This window comes from Nelumbo nucifera, chromosome 6 (assembly GCF_055504915.1).
Source record: "Nelumbo nucifera cultivar China Antique chromosome 6, China Antique-T2T, whole genome shotgun sequence".
In the NCBI taxonomy this organism is placed as follows: Eukaryota; Viridiplantae; Streptophyta; class Magnoliopsida; order Proteales; family Nelumbonaceae; genus Nelumbo; species Nelumbo nucifera.
The window spans coordinates 63,262,404-63,289,082 of NC_142654.1; the positions used below are offsets into that span (position 1 = coordinate 63,262,404).

Here is a 26,679-nt window from a genome sequence, read left to right on the forward strand (position 1 = left end):
TATCTATTAATTTCCCCAACAACTCTGCTATCAAAGTAAAGAGAAATGGGGAAAGGGGGTCCCCTTGTCTAATTCCCCTAGTGGCAGGGAAATGGTCCACTATAGACCCATTCACCAGGATTGAGTAATGACAAGTCTCAATACATCCCATGATCCATTTGCACCATTTAACCCCAAAGCCAAAGCAGTCTATCACTTGCATTAGGAAAGACCAATCAACCATGTCATAAGTTTTCTCTAGATACAACTTACACAATCCTGGTGACCCACCAACCTTTGATACCTCCCTACATCCTTCACTAACTTACCTAAAAAACTCACCATTTGAGGCATTAATCCTATGGTTCTGATCAATAGGAGTATCAACTGGTTGACTCCAAGCTTCCTAGTCTCCTCTAGCAAACCCAACACATATTTCCTCTAAGAGATGAAGATCCCATGTTTAGATCTTGCAGCCTCAATACCCAGAAAATACTTTAGCTCACCAAGATCCTTGATTTCAAATTCTTGCTGTAATAACTTCTTCAGGGCATCAATCTCATTTTGATCATTTCTTGTAGCTACAATATCCTCAACATATACAATCAATACTAACATAAGTGATCATCTCCTTTTCAAAAAGAGTGTATGATTTGACCGAGTTTGTGTGTATCTAAAGTGAATCAATGCTCCCTTAAACTTGTCAAACCACGCTTTGGGTGACTGCTTCAAACCATATAAGGATTTCTTTAATCTGCACACTTTCCTCCACCTACATCATCATAAAACTTGGATGGAAGATCCATATACACCTCCTCAAATCACCATTGAGGAAGTCATTTTTAACATCAAGTTGGAAGAGCAACCATAAATAAGTAGTTGCCCATGACAAAAGAATTTGAACTGAGCTCATTTTAGCTACAGGTGCAAAGGTCTCCAAATAATCTATCCCATAGGTTTGTGTATACCCTTTTGCAACCAGCCTCGCCTTGTACCTTTCTATACCGCCATCAGCCTTGTACTTTATAACAAACACCCACCTACATCCATTTCCTTATTAGCAGGTAGATCAACAATCTCCCATGTTTGATTTTTGATCAAAGCCTCTATTTTCTCTTGTATGGATGTCCTCCACTCAAGTTTAGAAAGAGCCTCACTAACATTCCTGGGTATAGACACAAAATTAAGGGAAGAGAGGAAGGCATGGCAGGAGGGCGATAAATTATTGTAAGAGAGTTGGTGTGAGATACAATGGGCTATACACTTTCTCTTTCTCTTTTGGAGAGCAAAAGGAAGATCAAGCTTATCTGCATCCAAGGTGTTAGGCATAGGAGTATCATCAATAGGGACAAAAATATGATCTGCATCAGTCAAACTTAGAATCTTAGATGAGCTGATGGGAAGTGGTGTGAGTTCCCTTGTTGGAGCATGAGTAGATTCAACCCTCCTAAGGTGGCATGTAAAGAACTGTGAGGCAGGTTGTAATGGATTAGGTAAAGGAGCAGAATCAATTGGTATTGTAGGTAAAGAAGCGAGAGTAGGGACAAGAAGAGGAATAGAATGCTCACTCTCTTCCCCAAAACACTCTTGAAGAGAACCACCAGAAAAGAAAGATGTAGACTCAAAAAAGGTGGCATCCATAGTGACAAACTGACTCCTTACCACAAGATCATAGCAACGATATCCCTTTTGGTTTTGAGCATAAGAAAGACACACTTCTTGGTCTTAGAATCCAACTTACTACGGTGAAGACCAAGAATATGAACAAAGCAAACACATCCAAAGAATCTCAAAGGTACGTGAAACATCTCCTCCATAGGAAAAAGAAGACTATATGGTACCTTAAACCCAAGGATACGAGAAGGTACATGGTTGATAAAGTAAACAGTTGTGATGACATCCCAAAACCGGATAGGAATTAGCACACACCATAAGACTTCTTGCCATGTTCACAATATGTCTGTTTTTCCTTTCTTCTATTCCATTTGGTTGTGGTGCAATTGCTCTAATGAATCGCCCCATACTCCAATAAATAAGATGCTAAGTCCTTCACAAAATATTCCCTAACATTATTTGATTTGAAAGCCTTACCCCAAATTGTGTGAGGACCATATGATGGAATTGTCGTACCAAAGAGGGTAGCTCATCACGAGACCTCATCAAATATATCCAATAGTATCACTATTCACAAAAAAGAGAAAGTAATGATAACCACCCATAAAACATATAAAACAGAGGATAAATGCTCTAACCAATTATTACTTGAGTGGAAAGAATGTCTACAATGCTTTCCAAGTTTATAACTTTCACACTCTAGATTAGACGACTTAATAGACTCAAACAACTTTGGAAACAAAAAATGTAAAGAACCAAAGGATAAATGCCCTAACCTATTTTGCGAAAGCATAACCTGACTCACTGACTCTAACCCATTACCCCTATTGACATGATGACTTTGGTAACTTGGAAACGTATTAAGAAGGTAGATTCCATTCACTTTAGGACTACTCCCAATCATCATCCTTGAGTCCAGATCCTGCAAAACACAATGACTAGGAAGTAATGCTACTAAACAGTTCAAAATTTTGGTCAAACTACTTATAGATAAAAGATTAGTATGTAGTTTGAGAACATGTAAAACATAGGACAAGGTAATGGTGTCAGTCATTCTAACCAACCCCTTTCCATCAATTGGGACATGATAACCATTTGCTGTAAAGACCCTATCTCTACCAGAGCATAGTTGATATGAAGAAAACAAGGTGGATATATTGGTTATATGCTTAGATGCTCCTAAGTCTATAATCCAAGGAAGCCCCTCCTTACTTGAGATGACTGCATAGTTTGCAATGGCATATGAATTACCTATATGTTCAAAGGAAGTGGTATGATCAGCTCTTGAACTTCCTACACCTTGCTGCCCACGTGGTGAAGAACTAGAACTAGCAGCATCCTTTTGACTTATAAATTGCCCATACTTTTCCAATTCAGCCTTGACTGCAGCTGCTGCAATGAAATTCAAAGTTGGAGTAAGTGATCTTGGTGAATCCCCAGTCACTGCCATATTAGCATTTCCCTTATTGTTCCTGACTCGAGCTGGTATAAGGTGAAGATGGAGTTTCTAGCATGTGTCTCTAGTATGCTTAGGTTTCTTACAATAATAACATACCAAGTCCTTCTCTTCCTGCTTAACCTTACTATCACCCTTTGTCTCCATTGGGTTTGGGTTTGATGGTGCTTACCATAGCTGATTATTCAATTCCAGACTATCTCATCATAACATTCCTTTTCCTCTCCTCTCAAGACATAAAGGCATATGCTTGAGAAAGAGTCACACTTTCTCGGGAAAGAATATACTGTTTTGTAATGTCGAACTCATGATTAACCCCATCTAGAAGCTCAAAAACCCTATTCTTTTATACTGACTTCTGATATGTGGCTGCATCCTTGGTACTTTCCCAAATAACAATCTCCAAGTGATCTATCTCTTGCCAAAGAGTTTTCAAGGTAAAGGTACATTGCAAGAGGTCTATCTCCATGCCTTGTATTAATTATTTGATTTTCTTAACTGATAAGCTCTGGCCACATTTTAATTCTAGGAATAAGTCTAAACTACTCCATTCCATAGTAGTGTCAGCCCATAAGAAAATTTTACTAATATGAAGTAACATAGAATTACATAGCCAAATCATCACAATGTAATTCTCTTGCAAGTTGCACCCATTGAGAGGAGTTTGTATCAGGTTTCTTCTCCTCTCTAGTAATATATCCTAGTTTCCCACATGCACCAATGGCTATCTTGGCTGATTGTGCCCATTTCAGATAGTCCGTACCATGTAATTTAACTGTAGTGATAATTCCAGTTCCTAAAGGATCATTGGTACGTCCTACACCCATTCCAAGGTCGCTAGTCGATTTCTGTTCAACACTACAACCCTCCATGCTATCTCAAACAACTCAAAACAGTAGGCAAGAAAAAACCTCTTGGATTAGATTGATTCACTTAGACAATCAAAAAACATTTCTGGAAATAAAAAACATTTACCTAGAGAGAATTCTCCTTTCCCAAGAACTAATAGAAACAAGAGAATAGGCTGTCAGTCTCACCAGGGGCTCTAGAACCAGCCTAAAACAGAATCACCCCCTATAGGAAGCCTCAAGAAACCTAGGAAACCCTAAGTGCCCAACTCCACGTAAAAAATAAAGAGTCCACTCTGATTGGGACTATTCCTCTCACTCCAGTTCTTCCTGATTTCGATGCCAAATCACAGATCACCCTCCTGATGACTGAATCCCATCAAAAAAATCCAAGAACTGCACCTTTCTTGATCAAGCGATCAGCCCTTTACTTCTTCATGTAGTCATCTGTTCTAAGGCTGCATGAAATAGTTCCAAGAAAAAATAAAAGATGCTCTGATACCAAGAGAAAGATGAGATAAAGATAAGAGAAGCCAATAATGTTATGGCCTCTCTCTCCCATTAGCTTTTATACTTAAGAAAACAATATGTATACAATGTGCAATATGTCCTTGCTAGGGCAGTTGTTGTCAACAACTTAAAAACTATAACTTAAAGAACTCCTAAATTAATGGGCCTTGGGACTAACAATGCCAACTAAATAAACTAAACAAATAACTGTATTTCCTCAATACATGTTATTGGAGAAATCTGCCATGTGGTGTTATGGTTTCGGGCGTAGGATCTCGTCACGGGTCGGTCCACGGGGAGAACCTCTAGCTTCCCCTTGCCCCTCCCTTTGCGTGCAGACCCTATTGTGGCGACCTAGAGGTGATTTGTTCAAGAGATCACCCTAACTCTCCTTACTCCTTTCTTTGACTGAAAACTGAATGCTTTATTCTCAATTCGTAGCTCCTTAAATAGGAGATTACAAGAGGTGAGAATCCTCTCTGTAGGAGGACTCCCTGTAAAATTCGACTACTTACAGATAAGGCTAAGATAAATCAAACTCTAAGATCAATCAAACTCCTACTTCTAATAGATAACAAACTCCTAATAGATAAAGTAAGATAAGGGAAACTACTAAGGATAAGATAAGATAAGCTGAGAGCTGATAAGATAAGCTGCCGCCCTGTGGGCCCCTCCTTACTGCTGCTGCCGGCGGCTGTATGTCCTCCCCACGAATGCGTCCACAACATTACACCCCTCCTGGGCAACGAGCTTGTCCCCAAGCTCGAGATCTGGGTAGGCGTCTTAAAGAACCGTCCAGGGGATCCAGGTGGCCTCAGCTGATGGTAGGTCGCCCCACTCCACTAGGACTTCGAGAGTACCCCGATTGACGCGGGATCGAACCAGAGCCCGAGGCTGGAGGATGGGTTTGCTGTCCCTTAAGGGTGGTAGGGAAGGTACCTTATCAGGAGTACCTGTAAATGGCTTGAGCAAGGACACATGGAAGGTATCATGGAGTTTGCTGTGTTCTGGTAGCTCGAGCTGATAAGCAACTTTCCTGATTCGCTATAAAACCTTGAAGGGCCCGTAAAATTTGGGAGCCAGTTTAGGGGAAGATCTGCTTTTGAGAGAGTGTTGCCGATAGGGTTGGAGCTTCAACCACACGAACTGTCCGGGCTCAAAATTTAATTCTCTGCGGTGCTGATCGTAGGCATTCTTCATGCGCATCTGAGCCTGCTGTAAGCGGAGAGCGACTTCGGCCAGGAGGGCATCACGATCTTGTAGACCACGATCGATTTCTTCCAACCGTGTCGAACCAGGTTCATAGGACAATAGGTGGGGGGGTTCCCGACCATAGACGACCTGGAATGGAGTCATGCCAAGAGAAGAGTGATAGGCCGTGTTGTAGCAATATTCGGCCCACGGAAGGCAATCCACCCAATGCCGTGGTTGGTCACCCACAAAACAACGGAGATACATCTCTATGGTACGGTTTACCACCTCTGTTTGCCCGTCTGTCTGCGGGTGGTAGGCGGAGGAAAAGGCTAGGGTTGTTCCTTGCAATCGAAATAGCTCATTCCAGAAGGTGCTAGTAAAAACCGGGTCCCTGTCACTGACGATGGATTCGGGTAGCCCATGTAAACGGAAAATGTGTGAAGAAGACGTGGGCAACCGAAACTGCGCTATATGGGTGGGATAAGGGAATGAAATGAGCATACTTGGAAAAACGGTCCACCACCACGAACAAGACCGATTTTCCGCCGACCTTGGGTAGGCCCTCAATGAAGTCCATGGAGATATCAGCCCAGATCTGTGTTGGAAGTGAAAGAGGCTGGAGAAGGCCCATTGGGTGTAAGTTTTCCCATTTCTGTTGTCGGCACATAGAGCAATTCTGGATGAAGTCCCGAATCGAAGCCCGCATACCATGCCAATGGAAATCGGCATGGACGCGGTGCAATGTCTTCTGAACACCTTCATGTGTGGAGTCATGAATGCTGGAGATGATGGAGGGGATTAAGGAACAATCGGCTGGGAGATATACCCGACCCTTGTATAGTACCAGCCCGTCGTGAATGGACCAGTTCGGGTTGGTCGCTCCGGACAGTATTTTCTGAACAAGGTCCCTCCACTCCGGTGATTGGGGCAGCATGCTTCTAATGCTTTCCAATAGGGTGATACGGGGCCGAGAGATTGCACAAAGGTGTATAGTATCTTTGTCACGCCTGGACAGGGCATCTGCGGCTCGATTTAAGGTCCCTGCCTTGTAGTCTACCCGGAAATCAAACCCGAGCAGTTTACTCGCCCAGTGCTGTTGAGGTGGAGTGGTAAGCCGTTGCTCCAGCAGATACTTGAGACTGTAGTGATCTGTCTTGACGATGAAGGGTCTCCCCCACAAGTATGGCCTCCAGTATTGTACGGCCTTGGCTAGTCCAATCAACTCGCGCTCGTAGGCCGGTAGCTTTAGATGTCGGTCAGCTAGTTTGCGGCTAAAGAAGGCTATGGGGTGTCCTTGCTGTTGTAGTACTGCTCCAATGCCTATATCGGAACCGTCGCATTCAACCGTAAATTCTAGGTCAAAGTTTGGTAACTGTAGCACGGGGGTGGAGGAGAGTGCATCCCTTAAGCTTGCGAAGGCGGCGTCAGTTGCTTCATCCCACTGGAACGCGTTCTTCTTTAGCATCTTTGTTAATGGGGCAGCCAATAGTCCATAATTCTTAACAAACTTGTGGTAATACCCGGTCAGTCCTAGGAACCCGTGGAGAGCTTTGGTGGACTGAGGTTTGGGCCACTCTTGAATTGCTTGAATTTTGGAGCCATCTACTGAGACACCTTGCCCACTGATTACATGTCCCAGATAAAGGACTTGGCGCTCCCCGAAGGAACATTTGGGCCGCTTCAGGAAGAGTTTGTGTCGGTGCAGTAGTTCCAAAACAGTTTGTAGGTGACGAACGTGCTCAACCCATGATGAACTGTAAACCAGAATGTCGTCAAAGAATACTAGGACGAATCTGCGAAGGTGGGGCCGAAATACCTCGTTCATCAACGACTGAAATGTGGATGGAGTGTTGGTGAGGCTGAATGGCATGACTAGAAATTCGAAGTGGCCATGATGCGTTCGGAAGGCTGTTTTTTCCACATCCTCGGGGGCCATCCGAACCTGAAAGTATCCTGATCTGAGATCTAGCTTCGAGAAGTACTGAGACCCGTTGAGTTCATCCAGTAGTTCGTCTACCACGGGAATCGGAAATTTGTCCTTGACGGTTCTGTTGTTGAGTTCTCTGTAATCCACACAAAACCTCCAGGTGCTGTCTTGCTTTGGTACCAATAAAACCGACGAAGAGAAGGGGGAGCGGCTGGGGCGGATGATTCCTTGTTTCAGCATTTCCGCACACTGTTTCTCTATCTCATCTTTTTGCAAATGCGGGTAGCGGTATGGCCGGACGACGACGGGTTCTGAACCTGGTATTAAAGGAATCCGATGGTCACTCGATCGGGCAGGTGGGAGTCCCTTGGGTTCTTGAAACACGTCCGGGAAGTCGGTGAGAAGTCTCTCCATCTCTGCGGTGTGCATGGTTTCGCCATGGAGAGTATGCACTTGCGGTCTTTTTGTCTTTACCCTGGTTCCCTGCCAGGTGACTTGTTTTCCATTCAGGTGGAAAGACATGGTTAGGGCACTGAAGTCCCATAGGATAGGGCCTAGAGTGATGAGCCACTTAACTCCAAGCATGATATCAAACTCGTCCAAGGGCAGCACAAATAAATCAGCGGAGAAGGGTTCGGATTCGACCTGTATTTGGATGTTCCTACAGATTCCAGGGCTCCGAACTCTCTCCCCATTTGCGACGGCTACCTGTAGTTGCGGTCTGCTTTCCACCGGTAGTTTTAGTTGAAGTGCCGCTTGCTCGCTGACAAAATTGTGCGTGCTTCCCGAGTCCACAAGAATACGTACTGGTTTCCCTGCCACCTGTGCCCGTAGCTGCATGGTTTGAGAGTTCCTTATCCCGGTGATGGCGTGGAGGGAGATCTCGGCTTCTAATGCTGTGGGTTCCTCCTCATCTTCCTCCAGTTCATCTACCAGGAGACAGAATAGCCGCTTGCATCGGTGCCCGACTGAGTACAGCTCGTCGCAGTTGAAGCATTGCCCTCTTGCCCGGCGCTCTGCCATCTCAGCTCTAGATAAGCGTTTGATGGGAGGTGCCGTCATGCTGCTTCCTATGCTGGATGCCGATCTGGAAGTGTTACCTGCGTGGAGCTTTTGTTCCCTGTTGGCTACCAAAGAAGGCCCCCCTCCAGTCAATTTCGGGTTTGTCCATGAAGTCACTGAACGCCCCATGCTGAAAGATCCTCGGCTGATCTGTAGCTTGCGCTCGAAAGCGCGGGCTAGGTTCATGGCGATGACCAGGTTGGGAGGGCTCTGCATTTCCACATCGACTCTTAGGGGCTCGGCTAATCCAGCGGTGAACATATCCACCTGCTAATCTGGGCGTACTGAGGAGGCTCTGGCGAGAACGGTCTGAAATTGCCGTTGGTACTCGGCTACGGTCCCAGTTTGCTTGAGGTTAATTAACTCTCCCAATGGGTTGCTTGTCAATGGGGGCCCGAACCAGAGGAGGCAGTAGGACTTGAATTGGTCCCAGCTGAGTCCTGGTTCCTCTTGCTCTACTCGGTAGAAACAGAGCTGTGCTTCTTTTGTCAAATGAAATGCGGCCAAACTGACCTTATCCCTTTCTTCCGTGCGCTGATTGCGAAAGATTTGTTCGCAGTGGTACAACCATCCTAGTGGGTCGCCGCTGCCGCTGTAGGAAGGAAACTCCAGCCTACTATACTTGGGTATGACCGCCGCTGTTGGGGTGGCGATCTGTCGCTCACCGGATGCCTCCGCCAAATCTGGTCGGCGGCTGTGGGTGGTGGTCGCCCCTTCAGGGCTCCTCTCCCTAGTGGAGAAATACGACTCGAGTGGGCGACGAAGCTCTCGGACATCTTCCTTGACTTCTCTCACTTCCGCATGGTTCTCCATGAGTTGGTGTTCCAAGTCGTGGACCCTGGATGATAGCTGCTCCATATTGCCCATGACGTTTGGCTCTGATACCAAAATGTTATGAGCCCGGGCGTAGGATCTCGTCACGGGTCGGTCCACGGGGAGAACCTCTAGCTTCCCCTTGCCCCTCCCTTTGCGTGCAGACCCTATTGTGGCGACCTAGAGGTGATTTGTTCAAGAGATCACCCCAACTCTCCTTACTCCTTTCTTTGACTGAAAACTGAATGCCTTTATTCTCAATTCGCAGCTCCTTAAATAGGAGATTACAAGAGGTGAGAATCCTCTCTGTAGGAGGACTCCCTGTAAAATTCGACTACTTACAGATAAGGCTAAGATAAATCAAACTCTAAGATCAATCAAACTCCTACTTCTAATAGATAACAAACTCCTAATAGATAAAGTAAGATAAGGGAAACTACTAAGGATAAGATAAGATAAGCTGAGAGCTGATAAGATAAGCTGCCGCCCTGTGGGCCCCTCCTTACTGCTGCTGCCAGCGGCTGTATGTCCTCCCCACGAATGCGTCCACAACATGTGGCTTTGCCATGAACTCATGTTTAGCCTTGGCTATAACAGATTTTCTTGCTAATTATGTGACATTAAGAGATCATATGCATCAAGGTGTTCTTATGCCTTAGAAGTAAGCTTCTGTTGTGAATTGTAGTTGACCTCCCTTAGGCTTTGTTCTTCTTTTATGTTCTTCATATTTTCTTTTAATCTCAAGGAGAAATGCAACCACTTATCTCAAGAAGAAAATATTATTGCTTAAATAAGTAAAAACCCACAGCTTTCTTGCCTATTCACAATTTAACTTTTTAGTGAAGAGAAATCCCAATACCTATTTGACATCTTAATTCCAAAAAGGAAGAGGCCAACCTCACAGTAAATAAAGGATGTCATCACCTTAATTTCCATTTACAACACAACTGTCATGAGAGGTCAAAATAGGATTATAGGACTTGGTTATTATCTCTATAGATTTTAAAGTAGAATAGGGACCCTTGAATTTTCTTATGTGGGTTGCTGATATGGTGCATATTTGTTGCATTGTATTAGAATGCTCCTTCCAAACCTTGAGAGTTCCCCCTCATTCTTCCACCAGTATGTCTACTCACCCCTCTTGTTCTTAACATACACACCTTAAACTTCTACTTTCTTTGCTTATAGTAAATGAATGAAAAAATTCAGATGTTGACTCGTGACGTTGAAGTGAAAATCATATGGGTGCCATGGGGATGCAAATGGATTGGATTGGATTTGAATCAGGTATATCCGAATCCAATCCAAAGATTTGGTCGGATCTTACAAACATTGATTCAAATCCAAATCCATTAAGGTTGTTGGATATCTGAATCTAATCCAATCCGATTTAATTTTTTAAAAAAATTAATAAATTATTAAAAGGAAAAGAAAATCTAACAGTTTATATAAAAAAAAGCAAAAAAATTCAAGTTTTTTTCAACTATTTTCATCATATATATATATATATAGGGGTGATTCGAATTCGATGATCCTCTTATCCGATCCGATCCATCCAAAAGGGGGATATCCAAACCTGACAAAATAGGATCGGATTTCGGATGGGATCATGATTCGATCCATTTGCACCCCTAGGTGCTGAGGGTTGCCAATAGCATGGCAGATGAATTAACAAAGCAAGGGATGGGGAGAATTCAAATGTTGTGAGAACAATTGTAATTAAAAAGAAAAACGAGAGATAGTAGTTTCTCTCTCTCTCTAAAGGGTCTTGTACATATGTACTCTTTATGTTCCGTAATTAGTAAACTGAAAGGTTATTTATAAAAAGAAATATGCAACTTTTTTTTATGAATAATTAAAACATATAAGATAAGAGATACTTTGCTGTAGAGGGAGATGTCTCAAGATGTTGGCCCTTTGTTACCTCTCATTTCCTGGTTGAGCGTTAGATTTTATATAGTAAACATATGGCCATGCAGAACCTAACTCAATCATGAAACAAATCAATCTTTACAAATTCTACATGATATTTACCTATCTTTCTAATGTATTGTTTTTATCAGTAACCTCTTCTTTTTTTATTTTTACGAACTTAATTTCAGGTGGTACATTGCTGAAGAAACAACATTGTGCATCTGGACTGGAATCTTATACATCACTTATTTGAAGGCCAATATTGCAAGGGCATGGTACATTGCTCTGATTCTATCTAATATACAAGCGAGTATCGCTTCGTTACGTCATTGCAAAAGTAACATACTACCTGTTGGATGAATTATATAACCAAATGGAACCCATTTATCATGAGAAAGACAGGTAAAATTCAATAGTTTCCCCAAACCAGGAGAAGTATGAGACCTAGAACACTAGTTAACAGACTCAACACATAGGCTAACCTGACAAGGCTGGTCCCCATTGAATTGACAAGAGAGTTTTTTTTTTTTTTTGATAAATGAGTGGTAATTTTATTACGAAGAGAAGAAAGTGTACAATCACCCTAAAAGGAGACACAAGATGTTACCTCCCCTTAGAATGAGAATATGATCACACTTCTGGCCATTAATCTTAAAACTTATTTGAAGAAGATGTTCACTTTTCTGGCCAAAGATATAGCTCCCTATTAAGGTGACAAAGAGTCCAGAATAACTTGTCTAAATTGGGCTCATTAATTTCCTAATGGCGTTAAAATGAACTGATTAAATGCTTTTTACACAGAAATTTATAGCCACTACTGGTGTAGCAGAATTGGGGTTTAAACCTTCTGGATTGAAAGAACTCCTTAGTTGAACCCAATGGTGCCATAATTCTTCTCCTAAACTTCTTAATCAATTTCTCTAAGTTAGTGAGCTATGGTTAGAATATCTTGGAAAAGTCTGGCCAGTCAAGAAACAACATGTCCAGAAAATGAGTGAGGCAGAGATGTGTATGCTGAAATGGATGAGTGGAGAAACTAGAAAGGACAATGTCAGAAAATGAATTCATTGGAAGGAACCTATGAGTAGCTCTAATAGGTAATAATGTGTGAGTAAGTAGACTAAGATGATATGGTCATGTGCATAGAAGATCATCTTAATCTAGGGGCAGACCAAAAAGGACATGGGTTGAAATAGTAAAAAATGATTTATGTGCTCATAACAATGGATATGGCACTAAATAGAATGGAATGGCAAAACAGGATTCATGTAGCTGACCCAATATAGACAAGGCTTAGATGATAATCTTGGCAAGGTCTGGCTACGGAAATTTTGAGGCTGAGTTAATGCTAAGTGTAATAATTGATGGTGCTATAAATGAGATAACTAAAAGGAAGATGAGGTTCCTAAGGTGTAAAATGCCATAATTATGATTTTAGATTGATATTGGCAGGCACCACCATCTTGTTTTTACTTTTTTATCCAGTTAATCATATTTAGATCTTTAATATTTAACACAATCTTTTGTTGGTTCCTCTATAACATTCTTTTTAATTTCAGAATGAAATGCATTATCAGGTGGAAAGATGGCATCATGATATTGCTTTTGGTTGCATTGTCCATTTGTCTTATCTTTTTGCTCCTGCTGCTTCTTTTCCATAGGTAAGATTAATTCTGTTTCGTATGAATGAAACTGCAATTTAATTTTATATTTCTAGGGCCATTTTTATTAGTCAAATGCATTAGACAATAATTGCTTTCATTCTCTTTATTTACTGCACTGTTTTTTTCTCCATTTTATCAACTGAGGTGGAAAGACATGCTTTCTTTTTTTGATTAGTGGTGGAAGGGCATACATATTCTTAATGGTTTCCTTTTTCTGTATAAGTTGAACCCCCAATAATCCAACATCTAGCTAATCTTGACTTTGTCATCCTACAGCTATCTTGTCCTCACAAACCAGACTACTTATGAACTCGTAAGACGACGGCGAATCCCGTATTTAAGGTTAGTCTTAACAATACTATTCTGTAAGTGTGGGTGCTTAATCATTAAAATTTGTCATTTATCACCAGATGAACAAGGCTTGAGGTGTCTTGACTTGGACTTTAACTAACTATTCTTTTCATTTAAGCTCTTCCATAATTTTCCATGTTACTCTGAAAATCACCCAACATTTATACAGAGTAGTTAAATCACAGCGGCTTAGCAGGACAAGGGATGGGGTTATTCAAATTGGCATGTAAATGGAACATGTAATTGTTGGTCTCCATTCTCCTGTCCACTTAATGCATTGGGATAGAGTCCCTTTGATTTGATATTCTTGACAGTTAACATAAAGGAATCATTCTTTGGCACATTATTTTTAACACCAAAAGCTGACAGTTGACTTAGATGGTTGTTCATGTTTGTTCACCTACTGTCCGCGGATAGATCAATTGGCTTGGTTGCTTCACTTTGCCAACTTGTTCCAGTAATTTAGGTTTTTCATCTCTAACTGTCTAAAAGCATTAAATGGTTGTCTTTCAATGTTGCTAACTAAAATCTTCCTTTGGTTTGCAGAGGGATTCCGGAAAGGGTTTACCCCTTCAGTAAAGGCATCTGTAGGAATCTGTATAATTTCTGTTGTGATCCAAGAAGAAGCATATATGTCATGGAACCATTGCCCACCTCTCAGGAACTCGAAGCCAAGTCAAGACCGTATACATGCTTGGATGTTTTATGTTGTCGTTGTTGCTAATATTTTGGGCTTTTGTATTCTTTTTATTTTATTTTTTTATAATTTGCATACGCTGATTTTGGAATCATGCCTTTGCTTTCTTTCTTTCTCTTCTGATTTTGCTCTCCTTTCGTTAATCTCATTCCATATCTGTATCGACTATTTTTTGGGTTTTGTAGGCTTTTGAAGGGTACCTTTCTTTTTAATAGAAAATTTCTGCAGTAAGTCTTGGAAGCAGAAGGCGGAGGGAGGGAGGGAGGGAGGGGGGAGGGGGGGGGGGGGGGCGGGGGAGAGAGAGAGAAACTGAGAAAGGATATAGATATTATACCGGATAATAATTTTAATGGGTAAGTTTCCCGATAGTAATTTGTGCAAATGGGAAAAATGGCTTTGGTCGATCACATTGTTGTTTGTTCCGATTTCAAACAGGGATGCAACTTGGATTAGGTTGGTCCAGGTTGGGTTGGGTTGAAGCCTGAAGTTGTTGCATTGGGTTAGGGTTAGGGTTAGGTTGGGGGGTGCAACAACTTGTATTGGATTAGGATTGGCTGTTGACCTCAATCTGATCTAATCTGGCCGGACTTGCACCCCCTATTTTCATGCAATTAAGGGCCCGTTTGGGGGGCTGAAGTATTGGTTGAACTGTTTTCATTGAGCTGTATTGGAGAGCTCAAGAGGAATGCCATGTTCTTGGCATAATTATTTATGGCTTTCCAGGGTTTTCACCAAACACAAACGTTTCTTATGTCGTTTGGGTCAGTCCTACCTTGCAAAGTTAGAAGCTGCTGCGTAAAAGTCCTCCCAAATAGACGGTTGAAGTGCAATGGCTTCTGGCTTTATGAGGTGGGGCCCATATGGACAGCTTATATATAACCTATGTTTGGTGAAAAAGCAAGGAGCCCAAATCTGCCGTCAGCCAGTCATTTGAAGGACTGTCTGCTTCAGCATCTCTGAATAGCTTATCTGGAGAATTTCAAAGCAGCTGAACCAGCTTAGCGGAGTGCTTGTTTGGGAGGGTTGATATGAAGATTTAGCTAAGCTGATTCAACTACTTTGAAACAATATTTTAAAAATCAACCTGGAACTGGAAATGCTCTGGTCTGGGTTAGTGATTTGACCGTCTGGTCTGAATGGACGACCCATTGTAATTTAAGAAAATAAAAAAATAATTAAAAAAACGGCTAAAAACCTTTATCTAGGTCAAATGGGTTGACGATTCAACTGCCTGAATAAGTGGCTTGCTGACTAAAACTCTAGGTCAATGGTTATTGGTAAAAAGACAATTCAAGGGTGAACCGGTGAAACGAAACTGGTTACTTGACCAGTTTTTGGGCTGAATGGTTCGAATTTCAGGGCCAATGGCTGTTCAAAAACCATGCATTTAAACACTTTAGGGTTAACTTTTCAAAGAATCAAAGAGGCTGAAGCAGACGGCCAAAGTGACTAATGGACAATCCCATCATGAACCGGTAGCTTGAGGATACATATGGCAATTTGTTTAATAAAATATGGCCACATTTAGGGCTACAAATGGATGAATATTGATATGGTCTAATAGTTGATAATAATCGAATTCAAATCTAAGGGTCCGTTTGGTTAGTGGTAAGAATCGGAATCCCTTAGAATCGGAATCGGAATGATCTATTCCCCCTACCTGTTTGGTTCAGACAAGAATCGGAATCAGATTCCGATTGATGCTTCTTGGTTCATGAAGAGGCTGGAATCGGAATCAACCATGATTTTCAATTTTGCCCCTAATAAAAATAAAAAACAAAAAATGCAGAAATTGCAGAAATTTTGCAGAAATTTTGCAGGAAAATACAGAAATTATAATAATTTTATAAAAAATTCAAAAAATGCATGAAAATACTCAAATTTTGCAAAAATTACAAAAAAATGTAGAAATTTTGTAAAAAAATGCAGAAATTACAACAATTTCTACTATCTCTGTTTTTTTTAACCTTTTAAAAGCGGGTGAAACGAGCAAAATAGAGGCCCACTTTATTATTATCTCTGTTTTTTCTAATCTTTTAAAAGTGGGTGAAACGAGTAGAACATTGGCTCACTTTGTGGGGAAGCTTGGGATGCATGTATAAGATCAGACATAGGGATTTGGGTGGGGCAATCTCACTAATAAAGAAGAAAGCGCAGGTGGATACTGAAGTAATGAAGGGAGAGACGCTATCACGTACGAATGAAAAACCCAGGAGAATAGAGTAGCCTTCTTTTAGAAGAGCATAGAGTAGCCTTCTTAGAAGAGTGAGCTTTTCTTCGTACACACATTGACACATAAAGCACACTCATCGTACACAGTTTCTCTCTCTCTGATATACGTTTCTTCCAATACCTGTGCTGCATTGCATCTGTTTGGAATGGCAAGGGAGACGAAACAAACAACAAGAAAAGCTCGAACAGATGAGTTACAGTTGCAGAGGGAGCAGAAGCAAAAGCTCCGGCAGACGACGCAAATAGCAAGAAAAGCTCGAGCAAATGAGTTGCAGTTTCAGAGGGAGCAGATCAGAAATAGAAGCAAAAGCTTGAGTAGACGACACAAACAACAAGAAAAGTGGTAGCTGATTTGGAGGAAGGAGGAGGAGGAAGTGGCAACGACAAGGAATAATAGAGGAAGTGGCAACTCAATTGTAGGTTGGATTGGAGGGGGTTTTTGTCCAAAAAGAAAAACGGAAACTAAATAGCGGAATGAGAATCGCATTCCGGAGGAGGGGGTCGAGAAGGGCCATTCCCTCATATGGGGGAATGGCATTCCGCCTGCTCATTCCCATTCCCGTCAACCAAACATCAGGAAACGAATGACCCATTCCAATTCTGATTCTAGAGTCCTATTCCCTCGAACCAAGCAGATCCTAAATATAGGATTCATTTAATAATCAGATTGGCTTTGGATTGACCCAAATCAATTCATTTTGTATCTCGTTTTTTTATGAAACTTTATGGTCCCATTCGATTAGTAATATCGATACCAGTGAGTGGGGGAAAGAAAATTCTTTTGGGACAAAATTTCCCATGTATTAAATAAGAAAATAAGACAACTTGGTTGGCATATTAGCTGGGTAATTCCAGTAAAAACGCTGGTTGGAGTCCCGCTATTTTCACCTATGCTGAAAAGTTAGTGTGTTATGTTGAAATATCAAAAAAAAAAGAAGAAGAAAAAAGACAAAAGAAAAGAAAAACTTCTCCCACTCCCTCTCTACCCATTTCCAAACCTAACCAAAGGAAAATTGTTTCTTGAAGTTAGGAGAGCTAGAGGGAAAAACCAGTCACTTCCCTTTGTCTTGCTCACTCTTTCGCTCTCTCAAATCTTCTCCCTTCTATAAGTTTCTTGCCACCATCACAGCGGAACAATCTTACAATCTCAGATGATGAGAGCAACATCATTTATATTGTTCGGTTTTGAATTGAATATCCGATAATTTATTGGATCAAACGTGAATCGTAATTTTATAAATCCATCGGATTCAAATATCATGGATATCTTATTGAAACAAATTTGGATATACTTCTATTCAAATTTTTTTCGTTGGTAAATCTTAAGAGTAGAATTTCAAAATGAGTTTTAACCAAAAAAATTCCAAAATGAGGAAATGACGGGAAAGGTAGATTTCATTTTCTTATTTTTATCCAACTAGTGAATTACTAAATTAGATCAGTTTCATCAGTTCAGAGGAAACCAAGCAAATCAACAAAACCAACTATTTTTTGTTGAGTCAATTTTGGTTTGGCCATGTATAAACTATCCAAAACTGATCCAATTTAACCATAGATATACATTAGTATTTTATATTTTAAATTTAAAATTTTTAATATGGAAAAGTGGAAAAATTCTTATATTTCCTAGTTTAAAATATTTTATATTGTAAATGTATATTTTTAAATTTAATTTTTTAATAATATTGTTGCAATTTTTAATTTAAATTTAAATATTTTGAACTAATTGACCAAACCGCTAAATCGATCCAAACTGATACAACTCGAGTTGGCCAGTTTTCACCAGTGATCAGTTGGTTTTGGTCTTTTGGATGACTAATTCCTTAACCTGATCAAGTCTATTTGATTGGCTAAAGCCTACATTGAACCAAACTGACCTATGAATATCCCTAAATTAGATAAGGTTGTAATTAGAAAGAAGAATGTTAAGGTGTAAAAATTATATGATTTATGAAACATGATTTTAAATAACAATATGAAAATATGTTTCAAAATTATAAATTTAAAAGCGTATTTTTGGTTTCAATTTGAAAAGTACATATTTGAGGCATAAAAGAATGAAAAATATATACACAATCAAGAACAAATTTTCTTTGTTTTTATTTTAAGAAACAATTTGTTTCCAAATAAAATGATTTTGATTTGTTTTCAAAACCAAGAAGGCAGTGTGTTCAGATTTTCTACTCACAAGAACCCTACCACACATCACTACAGTAGCACATTGAAAACATTTCCGTGTTTTCATGCTATATTATTCATGGAGAGATATTCTCAATGTACAGCTATGGTGTTCTATCAATAAAATATCCAGATTGCATAGCATCGACAGTAAAAACAATTGACGTTGTAAAATGCCTTTTATATATTCTACAAATTTCATGTGAGTTTGATAGATGAGGTCGAACACCGTTCCAACAGGAACGGGATCTACTCCTTACAACAGGAACGGTGGAACACCGTTCTACCGTGCATTGGGAACATCTAATAACTTATAGTTACGGAAGATGTTCCCAATGCATGGTACGATGTGCATCTAAGGCGCGAATGAGGCGCCCTGTGTGAGGAAGAGATCCGGTCTCGTTCGAACAGCCTTTACAACCTTTCGAATGGAGCTTGCACTGGCTGAATCCGGCTTCGTCCAAGGCATCGTAAAGCTTCTAATTACTAACAAGAGATTCCACGCAACTCTTCACAACCTCACTATTTAAGTTCAAAATTCCAGGGAGAGAGAAGAGTGAGAGAAGAACGAGAGGAGAGAGAGAGAGAGATCATTTGCTGCTTCTCTTGTTCCCTCTCCCTTCTCCAACTTCTCCCTCCTGACTTCTCTTTTTTCTTCGATCCTACCAGCAAGGCAGAAACCCTTTGTTACTATGATCTCAGGCCTCTGATACAGAAAAATTCCTGTTTGATTTCTACGTGGACAGAAAGAGAGAGAGAGAGAGAGGAAGCCATGATCACGCGTTCGAATCTAGCGGAACAGCTCAGGGAGTACCAGATTCGGTCGAAACACGATTGGGCTTCTATTTCTTTTTTCTCCTCCACCGCGAATCTTAGTTCGAATTCCAGGTAACTCTTCGGTTTTAAAATAAAGTTGAAGTTCTCAATAACAGGGTTTCGTTTTTCTCGCTTCTGTTGTATTTTCTTAATTCCAGAACTCTTCGTTTCTGAAATTTTATATTGTTGTCATTTGATGGATCATCTAGGGTTTATGCGCGTTTAACTTTGTTGTGATTTTTTTTTTCTGTTTTTAGTGGGTTCTGCAGAAGCAACAGTAAAAATTTCAGATCCGCTAGATTTGATTTTTTTTTTTTAATTTCCATCGAATTGGAAGCGTTTCATTTAGCTTGAAATGAATTCCGAAAAAGAACGGGAAAAAGGAAAAAATTAAAAGAAAATGAAAACATGAAAGTATGTTGAATAACGCATAAATAATTTTCACCCATCTCATCTCCTGGTTTGGAAAATCTAATATGTTGAAAGTTGTGGGTGTAATTTCAAGTTATCCTTGCCAATGTTCTGTCAAATTATCTCTTGGGTTGGTTGTTGTTTGATTTATCGCTGCTCTTGTTTGATTTAACATCTTGTCTGTCAAACAATGGACTTAAGGGAGTTTGTTAAAGAAAGTCTGAATCTGAATTATGCATTCCACCTAAGGGAAGATACCGCCTGGTGTTTAGGAAGATGTTTTCTTTTTCCATTAGATATAGAACACTCGTGAGTGACTTTTCTGTATCAAAATATAGAAGTATATTCGAGCATTAATTTCCACAAATCAGAGTAGAAACCCTAACCTTGCAGGATATTTGCATATGGAAGAGAATGTGAAACATGGATTAGTTAGGTGGTCAGTGTGGAGGTTGGAAGGTGAAGTTGAGGAAAGTTTGATTGAGATATTTGACCATCGTTAATTGATTCACTTGAATAATTTGGAAGAGATTGTTAAATCAGTCATGGTCTCATGGGCAGTAGAAAGTGCTATGTTAAGTATTGAACTGCAGAGGTTGGAATATGGAACACTACTGCATGTGTCGTATATTCAATTCAAATCAACTTAACAAAGCTTTATCCTGACCATAATGGGGTTGGTTACGTTAATTCCTTTCTACCATTTCACTTTATTCAGTGGCATCTTTGTTGCATGGATCTCCTAAATAAATGAAGTGTTTGTGTCAGGCATGTGTTAAGCATTGACACTCTATGGACTCTTGAGGGATCACTTTTATCTGACATTTTTCTTTTTCTCATTGCATGGTTCTTCTAGATCCTTCTAGATTGTCTTCCATGCACATAACCAAACCATCCTAGTGTATTTCTATCATATACCTGGGCTTACTTTTAGATTCACACAAATATGTTCATTTATAATTATATCATTTTTATCAATGAAAATGTTGATTATATTAATAATATGTGAGAAACATCAAGTTTAGTTTGATGACCATAACATCAGCTCTAAAACCAATACTATGTTACAAAGATGCCCAAAACAATTTGATGACCATAACATCAGCCCATTTACGCTCCTTCTAACCCATTTGAATTCAGCATCAAGCTCTCTTGCAGTCCTTTCTATTTCCCTGTAAGCATTCTTGAGAGTCCATGGAATATGTTTGTTACTTCTTGCCCAAGAGATTATTACTTTTGAGTCCCCTTCCACCTCCACTTGTCTGAGGCCCAATTGCTTAGCTAACCTGAGACCTTGTAGAGCCAATAGTTCAGCTTCTATGGAGTTAGCCACACCAATGGTTGCCTAGCTAACCTGAGACCTTGTGGAGCCAATAATTCTGCCCTTCGAATTTCTGATTGCCACACCAATACCTGCCATATCAGGATTACCCAAAGAGCTTCCATCAAAATTCAGCTTAACTTTACTACTTGTGGGGGTTTCCATTCCGTTTTAATTCTGTCTTTGTCTCTAGAGGATTATGCTATCTCCTACCAAGCCCTTAGAATATAGTCACTATGAAACTCTGAAAGCACTCCATATTTTTAATCCAAAATGCTACCTTCACTTTTATTGTCTCAACTACCTCCTCCATGATTCTACTTTTGCCATTAAAAGTTTTGTTATTCCTTTCCTCCCAAACCACCCAAATAGTAGCAACCTTAGTAACTCTCCACATCAACCTTCCTCTTTTCTTTGATTTCCTTGGGAAGTTAGGCCTAAAAATGTCTGCCACCTCTTAGGTAGGGATCCGTCTGCAATCGAAAAGATCACAAAAAACTTCCATATAAGAGCAACAAAGAAACATGAGATTAATAGGCGGGGTAGGGTATCTCTACTTTTCCTACACAACAATCACATATGAGGAGAGAGGCAACAAAAATGCCTTGTTTTTTGTAGCACTTCACAAGTGTTAACCTTTCCAAGGAAAGATTCCAGCAGAAAGCTTGAACCTTTGGTGGAATAAGCTTAGACCACACTTCTTTCACTGTGAAGCAGACAAGGTTAAAGGTTTGAAAAATGAGGAACAAGTGAAGAGTCCATTCGGTGAGGGAACCCAGATTCTAGAATCTTTTGATAGAAGGTCTAAAATAGAAGTCTTCTGGTAATTTAAAAGGCACGCCTGAGGTGTACCTAGGCACACATGCAAGGCACATTTTAGGGTATGTGCCTTGCTTAGGCCCAGACACAACATTTTCAAAAGGCACATGCTTGGTGTGCCTAGGCATGTGTCTGGTGCACCTTGTGCTTCAGCCCAGACGTGTGCTTTTTGAAAATCTGTGCATTTTTTATATTAAATCTGTGCTGCGGGCTCTGTTCTCGAATCCCCGACCAAGCCCCTTGAGGTAAGCCTAAACAAGTCCATATCAGGGTCATAAGTTCTTAATCCCTATACAAAAAAGTTTTATAACTTTAAGTGTCTTTTAAAATATCTTTTATTAGAATGTATGATTGAGTAACATGAGTAAATATGGGGTTAAAACACTGAAGTTGAGCACAAAATGGCCCTTGCGCTTTTTTTGCACCTCGTGCTTTTAAAACACTAAAGTCTCCAAGATGTTAAGATGGTTAACTAGAGAGGCACACTTGTTTTCCCTTAAGGCTCTTCTAAAACCCAAGTCCTAGTTGATGCCCGAGGGAGAGGGAGTGCCCAAAAAGGACATAAGTGCATCTTTAAAGTTAGAGAGGGAAAAAAGGTCAGGGCAATAGTCTTTCAAAGGAGATTCCCCTACCCAAAGGTCTTCCCAGAACCGAATTTTATCACCCCTTCCCAAATCAAAATGAGTAGAGCTAAGGAAAAAAGGGTAAACCTTATGAATTTCTTTCCAAGGGGAAGCTGAAGTTGAATGAGCATTGAGTTTAGCATCCCATCCATTACTTTCCTAACCATGAATACTTGCTATAACTTTGTGCCATAATCCGTCTCTTTCAAATGGAAACCTCCATAACCATTTATCTAGGAGAGCAGTATTTCTGAGAACAATATTTCCTAACCCTAAACCCCCAAATTCCTTTGGCTTGTAGACCTATTCCCATTTAACCAGACGATCCTTCTTTTTGTCCCACCCACAAGAAATTTCTCATATATTTTTCTATCAGTCTTGAGATTCTTGCTGGTACATGAAAAAGTGGATAAGAAATAAATGGGTAGATTTCCAAGGGTGGCTCTAACCAGGGTGATTCTTCCTCCTAGAGAGATATAGTTTCTTTTCCAAAGGGCTAGTTTTTTGGCAAACCTCTCCTAAACTGGCTTCCAAAAAAATGAGCTCTCGGGTTCCCCTTCCCTCTTGGTTGCCATGTAGCGAAATGCCAAAAGTGCCATAACATACAAGTGTATCATGGAAGACCCATGTACAATGAGTAGCTATAGAATGGGATTAGAGGATTAGTTCCTTGCCCAAAATCTGTTCAAAAGATTATGTGTAAAGATTGTATCATAAGCAAAATACAAAGATTTGGGCACATCCCTAAAAGCACTGTGTGAATGAAGAGTCATGACTTCTATTGCGAATTGTCAATATTTTCCTTAGCTCCTGCTCCTCTTTTTTTCTTGTTCTTAAAAACAAATGTTGAACCCAGGTGGTTGCCAGTGAACAAGTGGGAGAATGTTTCATGTTACCTTCCTATTTTCACTTAAGGCTCCACTTGTTTTGTACTATAGGCTCAGTTTGGAAGGAGTACAAATACAAATATGTAGAGTGCAAAACCTTATATTTTGTATTATTTTGTACCTATTTGTACTGTACATATTTGTATTTGTACTCTTTCCAAACTAAGTCATAAGTCCAGACCTGGTGCAAAATTTGCACCTGGTTCTGAACTTCTGATTTGCAGGCTTTTTTTTTTTTGTAGCAAGGCTCCATTTTTTGCACTATTAAGTGGAGAGACCACATCATTGTACTTTTCGTTTTGCTCCTAAGCAAACAAATCAAAGCGAAACCTGAAGCAAAAGCCAACAAGAATTTGCACTGCAATTACATGGACTAGGGATGCAACTTGGGTGAGCTTGTCTGAACTTTTGTTACATTTTGAAGGGGCATTGTGCAAGAACCTAGGTCCTTTGTACTGTAAACTCTTCAAATCAGGGGCATTACCTGTGTTTTTTTATTCTCAAGTAAATTATACAATAACTCTTTTATCTATAAAAGGTCATTGTTAGAATGGACAAAATTGTCCCAACATGTCTTGTCAGCCTTTCCCCTAGGTGGGAAAATTACTTACCCACCTGGGAGATGTTTTTTCATGGGTCATACATGAATGTGCAAAATAAACATGGGAAAAGCGGTAAATGGGAACCACAATCCCATTAATCGATTTCCTCCTCACCCTCCTCCTCCCCCCCTTTAACCATTTGAAAAACGAATGGGCCTAAATGGAAACTTAGTGGGTTGAATACTTCCATCTATGAATTATAAAAGTGTAGGTTTCTTAAAGGAAGACCTGATGGAGGGGAGAAAACAGAAAAAATCTTTAATTAGGTGCTTGCTAAGCAATGCAAAAGTCTCAATTTGAATTTTAATGTAGATTGACCTGCATTCTCTCCATATTTGCTTATAATTTCTGATTTCCAATGTATTGCTTGATATTCTAAAAGAAGAGCTTCAGAACATGTTAAGTGCTCTGAATGCCTTTTGAACCCATCTCATTTAAGTACTAATTCAAGATTCAATAGATAAGGTGGAACTCCTTGTCAAAATATCATTTAAATGAAAGAGAGACATAGGCTAGTCTCTATTGTAACAAGATGTTCTTTTAACTTGTGGGTATTCCAACTTGATCTCCTTCTGTAAGATGGATCTCATTCTCTTCTTGTTCTACCTTGAACTTGAAGTGGCTAAGGTAGGAGAAGATGACATTGATTAGCCAAATTACTTTCTTTTGATATTTTTTCGCATCATTCTCCACTCATTTCTTGTGTAAATGGAAAAGCTAAAAAATGATATTAAGGTCTCTTAAGAAAGTTATTTTTTTGGGCATGTGGCTCATCTTTGGTGTAGCCATCCTGGCCTTTTGATGTTGTTTCCACACATTTTCTAGTCTGTATTGTTGTTTTTGCTTTCACTATTAGCATTTTGAGGGATGTACCTTGGAGTCAATTATGTTATGGTGCAGTGGTGATTGAAGTCCTAATAATTTGAGTTCAAATTTGAAAAGAAAATGTATAATCATAGGATATGAAATATTAAGGACCTGGTTTATCCGTAATTTGATTTCCATCTCTTTAGAAATTTCATTGTATCATTGCTTGGAATTTGAGCAGTTTCATTATCCAATGTAGTAAAACATCCTAGATCACCATGAACCAGGGATCTATTAGCTCTAGCTAGAATATCAAATTTTGGAAGGTTTGAGCAACTTAACATTAGCTAAATGGAGGACCTCAAATGTTTTTTGTAAGGGAACTAACAACTGCTGTGGATTATACTTTATTCTTCTCTTCTTTTAATTCATCTTTAGGACATTTTTCATCTCATCATAAGTTCATAACCATGTAAACTAAGCAGTTTCATGGTCCAATGTGGTAAACATGCTAGATCATCATAAGCAGGTGTCTCCATCTTCAATATTTTTGTTTTGAACAGCCCTTAGGCTAATTCCATTCAATCAACATAAACATTTACATTATCCATCTCTTTACATACAATTTCAGAGATAAATCAGGACAATCATACAACCACGTCTTACATTAATTCATCTTAAGTGCCTACTTTGCAAGCTCATGAGCCGCTGAGGTGTTCATTCTCAATGCTGGAATTAAAGTTTTTATGTATCTTGATTTCAACTTATAAAGAATTCATCTGTATCTGTTTTTAATTTTTTATGCATAAAATTTTTCCATAGCATAATAATGTTTTTAAGGCTGTGTTTGGTTTGAAATAATGATAGGGAAAGGTAGTGTAGAGACTTGCTATATTATCTCTGAATTAATATTTATGACGCTTACGTTGTGGTTTTGCTTTTGTTGGACACAGGGTGGATGTTGTGATCTGGGTGATATGGGAACTCGTCGTTCTTGCTTTGTTGGTTTTTTCCGCAGTTTCTTTGTATTTTAGGCACGTCAGAGTTGCTTTTAGCTTGATTTGCGTTGCAATGCTGTTGTTTGTGTGCATGAAAATAACTAAGCAAGTAAGACTAGCCAGGAAAAAGAAGCGAAGAATGCTTCTGCCATTGTCCATGTAAAACCTAGGAAAGTTTGGTCCCTGAAAAGCGACCCAAAATTGTTGTGTAAAGTTTGAATTCTTGAGCATTCCCTGCGGCTCGTCTTTCTTTTTGTGGTTCTTTTTTTGTATTTAGAGTAAATATAAGTTCATGGAGGGATTTCAGTCATGAATAATGAATCATGATTCTATGTTTCAGTACAAATGGAAACAAGGGACAAAGTGGGTTCTAATTTCTAAACGTTCACACTGAAAAAAAAAAAGGGGGTTATGTTTCAAAAGTGCCTGTTCTTAGAATGCCACCGCAACTGCAATGCCTTTAATGGTATCGAATTGAGAAGTATGTGTATCTACTTTCTGCAAGGAAGGCAAAACCGTTTCCCAACTTACTAAGTATCAAGTAAACACATGGGGCTGCAGTTGAAGCTTAGAAGATTGGGAGTATCATAAATTCATCATATTGTCCAACAAACAATATGATGTTTTGTAGTAATTTGGGTGGTCATCTGGTTTATATCCTATAACCCTATAAGTTTAAATGGAACTTGTCATAAAAGAGCTCAATGGGCAAAGTTTCCAGAGGAGGTTTTATTTGTTTGGATTCGAATGATTGGCGCTGACAAAAAAAAGTTAGAATGATTGGCTGAACTTTACTTATTTCTCTTGTATATTGTCATTTATGGGAGATATTCTCAACGCATGGCTGCGATGTACTGTGTTTGGTTGGTGGGAAGAGCATTCTTTGAGAGCATATCCAGTCTCCTTAAACATACTCTGTGTTTTCTTAATTATACCCTGTCAGGTGGTTCCATTTG

The 26,679-nt window shown here is 39.8% G+C and overlaps 2 protein-coding genes across 2 annotated transcripts in view; both read left to right on the top strand.

Annotated features, from left to right (window-relative positions):
* Positions 1-14,260, top strand: part of LOC104604357 (protein S-acyltransferase 10) — a 31,230-nt gene extending 16,970 nt beyond the window's left edge. Inside the window, exons 8-11 of the mRNA XM_010268660.3 lie at positions 11,506-11,592; positions 12,895-12,978; positions 13,258-13,323; positions 13,879-14,260. Coding sequence (XP_010266962.1) covers positions 11,506-11,592; positions 12,895-12,978; positions 13,258-13,323; positions 13,879-14,056 — 415 coding nt within the window. The 3' untranslated portion in view covers positions 14,057-14,260. The remainder of the gene's footprint in view (positions 1-11,505; positions 11,593-12,894; positions 12,979-13,257; positions 13,324-13,878) is intronic.
* Positions 14,261-18,826: 4,566 nt separating this feature from the next.
* On the top strand, positions 18,827-26,105 carry LOC104604358 (uncharacterized). Its single transcript, XM_010268661.3, has 2 exons — positions 18,827-19,327; positions 25,679-26,105. Exons 1-2 carry the CDS (start codon positions 19,212-19,214, stop codon positions 25,884-25,886), a joined length of 324 nt encoding a protein of 107 aa, XP_010266963.1. The 5' UTR covers positions 18,827-19,211; the 3' UTR covers positions 25,887-26,105.
* Positions 26,106-26,679: the final 574 nt, after the last annotated feature.

Excerpts from the sequence above, each read along its gene's own strand:
- LOC104604358 (XM_010268661.3), top strand. The coding sequence starts at position 19,212 with ATGATCACGCGTTCGAATCTAGCGGAACAGCTCAGGGAGTACCAGATT. Across the intron at positions 19,328-25,678 it reads AATCTTAGTTCGAATTCCAG|GGTGGATGTTGTGATCTGGG; the intron begins GTAACTCTTCGG and ends TGTTGGACACAG.